We start from the raw sequence: 11,392 nt of genomic DNA on the forward strand, positions 1-11,392 counted from the left end.
CAAAACAGACTTTCTAAACTTTCTCAAATCATCATGTATGCAGGAATCCTACAAGTGTTGTTCTGGGCACCAACAATCTCAAGATGGTTGATAGCAACACAATGAGATACAGCATCAAGAAGTGCAAACACCCAAATTATACGGGTGTTGCATCTGGGAATGACATCATGCTCCTCAAAGTAAGTAAATCCATTTGGCCTCAGAGGGACGTCACACACGTTTACACTATTTACAACTCGTTCAGTAAAGTTCAACACATTAAAATGTGTCATTTCCAGAGAAGTTAAACGAGGAAAGACACAAGATTATCAGAATCTTCAGGGTCACAACCACTGACTATAACACTGCTGACAGTAATTAATACTAACAGATAAAATGCACTGTAAAAAAAAAAATCTGTATTTTGTAGATTTTACCTTTTCCTTTTTGTTTATCTGTTTACACATTTTTTCATAATTCCACATTACAACAAAATATCAATAAAATTGCTTAAATGGAATGTTATTACATTATGTAATAACCATAAATAATAAAGAAGCATTGAATAGCCATAACATTTACACTGAGTCTTGAAACAAGTCTTGAAAGGATTTTTAAAATGGCAAATCTCTCCCTTATAGGCCCTCTGATGGTAATACACAATGTTTAAAGTACAGCACACCTTGATTTCACAAGTTATCAGCTTTATGTAGCATACATCTTCTCGTTTTAGGATAATAGCTGATAAAGTACAAATATAACTTTTCTTCCACTCTCTTATCTGCATATCCAAGTCCAGCATCTTCATTGGGGGTTTTCGGTTCCTTCCCACTGTTGCGGACTGCTTGCGGACTGCTGAAGCTTATAGGGAATCCAGATGTTTTGAATTGTTGGGTGTTTCTGTCTCTGCCTTTGTGAAGCGCTATGAGATGACTGTTGTTGTAAATATGCGCTATACAAATAAAGTTGAATTGAAATTGAATTGATAGCATAAGCGATGTGCAAAAAACTAGAGAGTTTGATATATTTAGACATCCGGATCCATTTATGCTGACGTATGACGACAGAGGAAGACTGCAAACTTATTTCTTTTCTAATTTCTTCCTATTTTATGTCTCCAGTTGTCTAGGAAAGCTCGCCTGGGCAAAAACGGAAAAATTAAGCCAATTGAAATTCCGAGTCATCAAACAAAACTAAAAAAGCATCAAAAGTGCACAGTGGCTGGATGGGGGGCCACGGAGACTTATGGCTTAACTGTTGACGAGCTGCAAGTTGTGAACGTTCCCTTCATTAACCTGGAAACATGTCAGGAGGCGTGGAGAGGTCAACTTCCTGCTACTGCTATCTGTGCAGGCGGATACGACACAAAACAAGGATTTTGTCAGGTATTCTTCTACTTTTTCATTAAAAAAAATACTGTATAAAAATGATAACTAAAGAGAGAAACGATTGAGATGTTTCCTCCTCACACACAGGGGGATTCCGGTGGCCCTCTGGTGTGCAACGGGAAGCTGGCAGTCGGTATTGCTTCCTTTAACAACAACAATACTTGTGACTACCCAGATGTGCCAAATGTCTACACTGACATAGCAAAATTCCTTCCCTGGATTCAAGACATCCTGAAGAAAAAGCAATGCTAAGAGTAACAAAATGATTTGACGTTGTCTTGTTCATGTACTGCTTTGTCTTAGTCACTTTGTCCATCACCTTTTGAGCCAAATCAGTGTTTCCTTGTGTCACCTCTGTCATCAGTACATGTACAAATGCAAATGTTCACATAACTTCTCTGGATTAAGCTTGAAATATCAATTCTGAGTGTGTTATTGTTCTCCTGTTGTTGCTTAAGACGTTGAGATTCTCAGAGTTAAAAGCCTGCAATATCCACAGACAAGAAGAGAAGCTTTTATGGCACTTTACTTAGAAGTCGAACACTATTCTGGCTGATTATTACTCCAGAAGACTGTGCTCATTTGGCCTGCTGACTATTACGAAACAAAAACAGGAAAGAGCCACAGGTTCTGCAGTGTGACAGAGGTAGCGGCAATGCTCAGACACGCAGATGGAAACTGGCTGCTGTGGTTCATTAGATCATTAGATGCAGCTACATAAAAATATCAGAATATTAGAACCAGAGTGGCCCAAATTCAATAAATGCAATTAAAAATAAATAAAAACTAAAGTGTCACAGATGCAAGATGAAGATAAATAGAGAATTAAAATGAGGTAATGTCCCCTTTCTTTTATACTTTTCAATCCAATTACTTGCGACTAAGATATAATCAAAAAAGAAGACTGAAAGCTGTGTGGATAAACATCGATGACAGAAACTACTGAAGTGTTTGTATTTTACTAAGTGAATTGTTTAGATTTGTGAACATTTGTGAAGATTTTTTTTTTTTACTATTTTCTCATGTAAAGTTTGAAAAGTTTCCACATTTTTGTACCTGCAAGCTGTCATGTTCCATTTTGGACATTATTCTATTGCACTCAAATGCTCATACAAGCTGACAGGAAATAATTCTCTATTGAGTTTTAAAGTGAGTGACAGAAATAAACTACTGGAGGAAAAAAAGAAAAAAAAACTGTTGTCTTTCATTTCTTTGCATGCTTCAGCAAACCTTTCTCACGTTTTGTTGTTATAAGATCTTTACTGATCGCATCAACTCATCATTACAAAACACTGAAAGGTTGCAGAAGTTGCTGAGTTAACGCGCTGCGGTTGTGATGCACGCCCTGCACAGCTATCTGCTGCTTCTTGCTCTGCTCTGATTCCTGTACTACACAAATGACACGACCTTCTTTATTTTAGTTTTTCATTTCAGCACTTGAGAATGAAAAACTTGATTTATCTGTACTATACAAATAGTTGCAGGCTTTAAAGTCATATTCCTCTTATAGTTTCAGATCATGTTATCTCTATTACAACACTGTTTTGATTTTCTCCGTCACCTAAAAGGCCGAACTGAGAAAAAAAATCCAAAGACTGTTAATGGTGTAAGTCTGCATAAAATCTACAGCAGCTAATTAAAACATTAAAACACTGTAATAATGCTTACTTACTGTCTGTCTTTGCTGTTTTTTAGTCTCATAACTGTGACTGTGGGAACATTAGAGCTAAAGCATGCTGCTGAGATCAGTGGTTTGTGGTTCATCTAGGCGAAGATACAAGATAAGAAAAGTTTACGGTATGAAGTGTGTCACGTAGATCCCTTCAAAAGAGGATGGTGTGTTCTGTGTTTAACACGTTTATTTATGTCTCATGTGGCTACATAATAATATGCACAGAAAGAGAACCAACATGCTCCGAAATAAACAAAATCGATTGAATCAAAAGTGATGCAAAATGAAAATGAATACAACAGTCAGTTATTAGTAGTCAGGGGACAATTCATTAATGCAAATAAGTGTGAGTTCACTGCATGACAAAAACGGTGCCACTACGGACAATGAAACATATATAGAACTTAAATGTGACACAAGCAACTGTTAGGCAAGTTTTGTAAATACTGTAATTAGTTACTTGCTTTGCATTGCTAACTGAAAATGTCATCACAATACTTTAGAAATGACTCAACAGCAAAGTGGTTATTTTGCTTTTGCTACTCAGCTGTGGGCTTGTCAAAGATGCCTTTAACAAGTCCCAAACCCCCACACACGTTTCATCTTTTGTATTTATCATGTAGAAAAGGAGACATTGTGTTTTACAAGCAGCTTATTACATCTCAGAAAAGTCACAGACCATCCAGTGGCTTGTTTGGCCTCGGAGGCCGCACACGACTTTCCAGAACTTGAAACTTAAAGGCGCAGCTCACCCTCACTCTCTAAGCAAAACAAAGTGAAACCTGAATGCACACATATTAGTGACTAATATCAGCAGGCCAGCAAGAACATAAGAACATCACCAAACCTGGGGGGACACAGCTTTCTCTGTCGCCGCCCCCATCCTGTGGAACTCCTAACCACCAAACATCCGTAACTGCCCAAACCTATCCACGTTCAAATCACCTAAACTCACCTCTACAAAGACGCTTTTAATGTATGATTGTTTTTAAATGCACTCAATGCTTTCTGCTCTTGTTATTTTGCATGTTCTTGTTACTGCATGGTGTTTTTATTCACTGTGCAGTGTATGGAAAAGAGCTTTATATGTCTTATTTATAAGACATTTAAATAAGAGCACTTTGGAATTATCTGATGTTGCATTTTTCCTGTTTTGCAATCATAAATGAGATATCACTTGAATACATGGATGGAAACTTTTTCAAATTTGGCACAAATGTTCACTTGGGGTGCTGCAAGGTGGAGCGGTGGTTAGCACCCACCGTCCCCTCGCAGCTAGAAGATCGCCGGTTCGCGTCCCGGTGAGGACTTTCTGCATGTTCTCCCCGTGCAGCGTAGATTCTCTCCGGGTTCTCCGGCTTCCTCCCACAGTCCAAAAACATGTTGAGGTTAATTGGTGATTCTAAATTGTCCGTAGGTGTGAATGTGAGTGTGCTTGGTTGTCTGTCTCTAAGTGTAGCCCTGTGATAGACTGGCGACCTGTCCAGGGTGTCCCCTACCTTCACCCTAAGTCAGCTGGGATAGACTCCAGCCCCCCTGTGTCCCTAGTGAGGATTAAGCGGGGTATAGATAATGGATGGATGGATGGATGGATGGATGGATGGATGGATGGATGGATGTTCATTTGCACTCAAGACCCTTGTGACCTTACACACACTATTTTCGGCAAAAAAAAAATCAAGAATTAATGCGCTAATAATGACAAAAATTCAGTTCATGTTGATTGAAATGATTAACCGCTGCAGTGATGACATTTTATATGAAAAAGATCCAAAGGCCGAATTCACCGTCACATAACATTTAACAATATTATAGAGATTTGGTTTCACTAACCCTGTTTACCTAAGAAACATCTTCACTACATATATGAGTCTAGACAGACATGGATTTAACTGGGTGGTGGGAGCATACAGCTGCAAGATGGTGATTTACTTTTTTCTGCATGCTTTCATAACCTTTCCTGTATGCTCATGTTAGGTGAAAATTATTAAATGCAAAGGTCTGATTCACACATTTCTCGCCTCCTCTTCACAAGTATTTAAAAAACAACTAAGGGGACATACACTCCTTTGCAGCAGCCTTCAGTATTTCCAGTTAGTGAGAATACACACTTCAAGATACACATCACTTACTGGCATGTGTCACTCTGATTAGGAGAAATGAAAGTCTGAGTCATAATGCTCCTTCAGATTGTAAGCACTCGGTCAATGATCAAATTATTTTAAGACATTAGTCTCATATGTGACACTGTGAGAATATCGACAGCCAAAGTTTGAAACTGCGGTTTCTCTGACTCATCTAGTTTTCAAAGGTTTTGGTGGAAAGTAGCTCAGGCAAAATCCCACAAACGGATTAAAGTGCCTAAAAGCTGATTCACGAGAAAGGGTTTTTGTTTATCACTTTAAAACATTTGAAAGAAATGATCAGAGAAAAACATGCAAAAAGGAAACGGGCTAAACTAATTAATCCAACAGGCTGTGACATATGTGATCTTTTGTCAGGCAGCAGAACCACAGGCTTCATGTTTAGCATCACAGTAACCATGTTATGTGATGCTTCATCTGTTTACTGACCACATGCACTCTTCCCCACAAGACAATTAAAGGTTGCAGTGAAGCGGAGACGATGCAGGTAAGACAGTCATGATGAAGTGAGCTAAAACCACAGGCTGTATATAAAGGGGTCGTCTTGACTCTCCAAAGACAACAAGCTGAGTTTCCTGCCAAAATGATGCAAGCCCTGCACATCCTCACGCTTTTATATGCTCTGACATGTCTTGGACAAAATGGTAAGTTCATGAAATACAACTATGACTGTCTGGTACAAAAATGAGACATGAACTCATCCTTTTTACCTCTTCGTTTTTTTTTTTTTTTGAAGCACATGGGGGTGAAATAATAAACGGCAAAAAGGTACCGAATGACTTAATGCTGTTTATGGCCTCGGTGCAGAGCAGCGACGGTCATGTGTGTGGAGGATTTCTTGTCAGTGAAGACTTTGTGGTCACTGCTGCGCACTGCGACAAAGCGTGAGTTCAAGCTGTAGTAATCTTTTTGGCTTTTCAATATTGTAATTCTTCTGTCTGACAACAATTACTTACTAATGATCACTCATTCAGGAACCCTACAAGTGTTGTTCTGGGCACCCACAATCTCAAGAAGATTAACAATGCCACCATGAGATACAGTGTAAGCAGATGCAAGTACCCACAATTCAAGGATTCTAAGTTTGGTGATGACATCATGCTTCTCAAAGTAGGTATATTTTTATTTAACCCAGGTGATATTGGATACGATAAAATTCTGTGAAACTTCCACACAATCTGAAACAAAGAACCGACATCCACTTTTTGCACAGTTATATTTTTCAGCAGTTCTGTTTTTTTTTTTTTTAACTTTAAGGTCTAATAGAAGATTTGGTATTGGCTTGTTTTGAATTTTCGTGATTCTTTTTGCATCCCCAGCTGTCGAAAAAAGCTCAACTGAACAACAGAGTGCAACCGATTCGGCTGCCGAAGGGTGAAAATAAACTTAGAGACAAAGCGAAGTGCCGTGTGGCTGGATGGGGCCGCACAAAAACTGGTGGTGAAAGTGTTAATGACCTGCAAGAAGTGGACGTGCCTGTTGTCAATCTGGAGGAATGTAAGAGAAAATGGAGGGTAATGGGACGGAAGCTTCCAAAAAACGTCACCTGTACGGGTGGATCCGGCATAAAAAAAGGATTCTGTAAGGTATGTTCACTGTCACGTCACAGAAAGCATCATCTGGTTTCTAGTAGTAGAAATAATGGATAAACAAATGGAACTTCTTCCCCCTCACAGGGTGATTCTGGCGGTCCTCTAGTGTGTGGCGGGATGGCCGTTGGTGTCGTGTCTTTCAACTTGAACTGCGACTACCCAAATCTGCCTAATGTCTACACAGATACTTCGAAGTACCTGCAGTGGATCAACAAAATTCTCAAGCAAAAGCATTGTAAAACATAACATATCACAGCATACATTTAATGCATTGCAGGGTACTTCTGTGCTTGCTCATAATGAAAAATGCAAAAATAAACTTTGCTTTTTAAATGCTGTGTTTTATTTGCTGCTCATCAGAACACAGATACTATTTTAAATAAACATGTCCTACATGATATTTACGAAGCTGGTTTGTGTCATTTTTGGTTGCACTGAAAAGGCCCCGTAGAGCTTCAAAAACCACAGCTAACTACTAGGCTAAAAAGAATCTCTTTTGCATTGCTGATGAACAGGATTTAAGTCAAATTAGCAGCAGCTTAATACAAAAATAATACAAATGAGTAGTATCTTAGTAGGAGTTGTTTTGCCTTAAACAGGCATGTAAGATGTCTTCAAGTGAAGTGTCCTATAATTGTGTGTTTACCTGCATGCCCTGAAGGTGTATATTCTATTTGCATAAAGCCAGAACCTTCAACTTTTTTGAAATGAAGGTCAAACATATTTTAGACTTTTGGTTAATCAGTACAGTATAAGACGGGTGATGTGGCTTGACTCGTAGCTGCCCTTTAATGGAAACATGTAACTGGGACATTGGTTTCACGACTGACTGTGAGAACACTGATGCTCAAATGTGAATCTGGAAACGGTGGTTTCTGTGGTCTGTCGACTTTTAACAGAATGCAAGCAAACGTTTCAGTCGGCTTCCTCAAGCAGATCCACACCAAAGAATACCGTTGTTTCTTTTGTGTTTCATCCAACTTGATGTGGTTGAGTAAAATCCACAAAGAGAAAAGCTGAGAGTAAGAAAACTTGGCTGCTTTGCCTCGACAAGTTGAAACTTTCATGTTCTCATTTAATCTCTGTAAAATCGTATTGGCTGGAGAGCACAAGCCCTACGTCTTCCAAGAAATGAGTTCATGAGGTTAAAAGCGAACCAAATGCATCTGTGTGCCACATCCTGTTGCACCACCACGGGCCATATTCATGAAGCTTCTTACTACAAAGATTCTCTCTGAAAAGGTACGAAAGACATTAGCCATTCTCTAAGCACTTTCACACACAGTTTAGACTTTATCCCGGCAAAAACAAAAGGTTTTCACAAAGTATTTGAGCTTTTCAGAGAGCTCCTGAGGATGTCAGGAGTAGGGAGGAGTGCTTCTTTAAGCTTAAGAGGAGAAAATGGTGACAAGGAGATATATTCTCCAAATGTTCAATGACAGTGAGTTGATGAAACGCGATGGATTTGATAATGTTTGTGTCAGATATACGTAACAATACCTCCAAAATGCCAAAAATGATAATGATCACAACACTAAGATATCTGGATAAATGAAACAGTGCAGCACTGATGACTTGATGAAAGGTGAGCTGTTGATATCATCTTGTTCATATCAGCTTGATTATGTATTACAAATATCAACATGCAAGCAAGCAATATGACAACTATCAGCATGTAAATAGGCTACTGTGCAAATGGATATTTGCTACACTACTTTTATGTAAGTATGGCTTATATAATGAAGACAGATGTCCATTACATAAAACACTGTTCACAATCACACCTTGTCTTAACAGAGACTCTGATTAATCTCCTGAAAATCTATTGATTTCACTGTCAATCTATGCTCACTATCACAAAGTACATCTATATTCACATTTAGTCTTAGTTAGGAGCTTTCTAAGCATATTCTCAGAATGTTTGTGAATGCAGCCCCACATCTACATGTAACAGGGATCCATGAGACAATGATAGTATCTTGTGACTACCTATATAGATGCATGCAACAAATGCATACAAATATAATGACAATTCAATACGAGGATACAAACCCCCCACATAATAGTCTTGTTTTAACTCGCTAAAGGCAGAAAATGTAAAACGAGTGAGCTTTCCAAAAAGCTGAAACTGTTAAATCCCAACTGTGTCAAAGTTCAGTAGAGGACAGTGGCTCTGTGAGGTTCTCTGTTTGCCATGTTCACCATGTGAGTTCAGCATGCTGGCTCATGCCTTTTAATAATTAGCACTAAATGCAAAGTGTAGCAGAAATGAGATGACTAAGTGTCAAGTCAGTCGATGCAACGACTACAAACAACTCACTTCACTTGATACCATAAATGTCAACTGCATGGTGGCGGCACAGAGAAAGTCAGGGGATTGCTAGGAAATCCGTTAGGAACAGCTGTACCAACTCAGTGATGGAGGCTGAGGAATGCCGCTAGCATGGCTAGAAAGAAGGAGATGCAAAATAGACAAGTAGTGCTTCATGCTGCTGGGACACAAGCATGTTATCAGTATGATAACAAGAAAATGCAAAGATAGGACACGTTGCACAGCATAAAGTCTACAAGGTAAAATAGAACAGATGTAGGTCAGTGTCATCTAGTGGGAACATGGTGTATAAATGGGAGTACTTGTAAAGAGTCTTGTACACAGTCACAAGAATGCATGTGATTCCTGCTCTTCTGCTTAAAAATGGGTCACTGATCCTCTTTCATTTTCGTGTTACCTTTACACCACATTGGAGTGACATTACAAATGGCAAAAAGGCCCAAGAAACTTGCTGTTGTATGTGTCCTCAGTGCAGAACAATAGAGGTCATGTATGTGGGGTGTTTCTCATAAATTAAGACTTTGTGGTCACTGATGGGTGAAGTGATGAGGGAGAACTATTTTCCTCTTCAGTCAATCCTAATAAGAAATCAAATCATAAAACATCTCGGCTCTTTAAAACCCATTACTTGCTGTCTGTAACGTTAAAAAAAGTCTAAATATAGCTGCTTTAGCTGACAAAACATTTCAACATTTTGATTTTTTGTTTGAATAATTATTAAAAATCTGCTGTTATACAAATCTTACTAAATTAACACATGCTCTCTTATGGTGAGTTAAAACATTCAAAGTCAGCACTGAAGCTCCTTGTTGCTAACACATACTTATTAAATGGATTTAAGCAGCGCATTAGTTCACAACTGTGACTCTTACACCACTGACGCTAAAGGAGAGGCAGGAAGCTGGTCTCTGTGGTTCATTCAGTTTGTCAGATTGCAAGGAAATGTTAGCGTCGCTATTTCAAACAAATACTCTCTGGTATACTGACATTATTCATCACAAAGATAATAAATATATCAAAGTTAAGACTCATGAAATTCACCTAACTTAAGTTCACTTCTTGTAAAAATCACAGTGTGAAAAAAGCAGATCCAAAATAGCTCAGAGTCAAAAATGAAATAAAGCGACTGAGAAATACGTAAAATACATCTTAAATGAAGTAAAGAGAAGAATCTAATGAATGAATCAGCAGTTTCCTAAAACCCAGAGGACAGTCACAAAGTTTCTACCAACCCCCAAAAATGTGGTATTAGTCCAAAAAAGTTGCTTGATTTGTAAATGAAGAACAAAAGGAAAAAATCCTGAGGCTGAAATACAAAAAGGAAATTTAAAAGTCAATAGAAAATGTTAAAAATAATGAGTGAAGAAGAGTGAATTCATGTGACAGTCTGCGATAAACTCATCTCATATTGATACTTTGGTGCATGTAGCTTCACAGTAGTGCTTGATCATAGATATGAATCAGATAATACAAGTCGCAACATGGAAACTTACTTTGTACAAAGGATGTGGTCAACTCAAGATAACACTGTCAACAGTCCGATATGCCATCTAGCAAACTGCTATATAAAGAGATAAGCTGTACCCCACTAAGAAGACAAGTTAGTGATCGTGCTGGCATCATGAATGGTCTGCGCAAACTTCTGCTTCTGACATGTCTTGGACAAATTGGTAAGAATTCTAACTTTGATTATTACTCTCCAGCTATTCAATGGGCATTAACTTGATTTTGACTTTTACTGAAATTTGCAGCACTCGGGAGTGACATCATAGATGGAGAAAAAGCCCCAGAGAACTCGCTGCTGTTTATGGTGTCGGTGCAGAACGTCTTTGGTCATGCATGTGGAGGATTCCTCATTACTGAGGACTTTGTGGTCACTGCCGCGCACTGTGACGACTTGTGAGTTATCAACCTTCTTCTATGTCAATTCATGTCATTAGAAAGCCAATTTAGAAACTGTACTGACCATCTCCTGATGATTTCTCCATCAGTTACCGTACTACACATGTTGTCCTTGGCACCCACAATCTCAAGACGAACCCTAAAAAAATAATCATTGAAAAGAAATTCAAGCACCCATCATATCAGGATGTTGGACACGGTAATGACATCATGCTACTTAAAGTAAGTATGTTTTCATACAAGCTACAGTCTCATGCGACAAAATTGTGTTTTTTGTTGTTTCTGTTACCTAACAATACATTCAGCAAACCAAAGTGTTATTTCCAGTGAAGGCAAAATGTAACGCACAAATACAATATTCCAATATTCCAGCAATTGCTTGG

At 38.5% G+C, this 11,392-nt stretch overlaps 2 protein-coding genes across 2 annotated transcripts in view; both read left to right on the forward strand.

Moving 5' to 3' along the window:
- Positions 1–7,084, forward strand: part of LOC103371338 (transmembrane protease serine 9) — a 9,102-nt gene extending 2,018 nt beyond the window's left edge. Inside the window, exons 3-11 of the mRNA XM_008300638.1 lie at positions 44–179; positions 1,101–1,364; positions 1,455–1,616; positions 1,732–1,736; positions 5,742–5,827; positions 5,920–6,067; positions 6,158–6,293; positions 6,503–6,769; positions 6,860–7,084. Of these exons, the coding sequence (XP_008298860.1) occupies positions 44–179; positions 1,101–1,364; positions 1,455–1,616; positions 1,732–1,736; positions 5,742–5,827; positions 5,920–6,067; positions 6,158–6,293; positions 6,503–6,769; positions 6,860–7,021 (1,366 nt within the window). The 3' untranslated portion in view covers positions 7,022–7,084. The remainder of the gene's footprint in view (positions 1–43; positions 180–1,100; positions 1,365–1,454; positions 1,617–1,731; positions 1,737–5,741; positions 5,828–5,919; positions 6,068–6,157; positions 6,294–6,502; positions 6,770–6,859) is intronic.
- Positions 7,085–10,635: 3,551 nt separating this feature from the next.
- LOC103371347 (serine protease 57) overlaps positions 10,636–11,392 on the forward strand; it is a 9,107-nt gene continuing 8,350 nt past the window's right edge. The window contains exons 1-3 of the mRNA XM_008300648.1: positions 10,636–10,777; positions 10,859–11,006; positions 11,099–11,231. Coding sequence (XP_008298870.1) covers positions 10,651–10,777; positions 10,859–11,006; positions 11,099–11,231 — 408 coding nt within the window. The 5' untranslated portion in view covers positions 10,636–10,650. The remainder of the gene's footprint in view (positions 10,778–10,858; positions 11,007–11,098; positions 11,232–11,392) is intronic.

This window comes from Stegastes partitus, unplaced genomic scaffold, assembly GCF_000690725.1.
Source record: "Stegastes partitus isolate 25-593 unplaced genomic scaffold, Stegastes_partitus-1.0.2 Scaffold33, whole genome shotgun sequence".
In the NCBI taxonomy this organism is placed as follows: Eukaryota; Metazoa; Chordata; class Actinopteri; family Pomacentridae; genus Stegastes; species Stegastes partitus.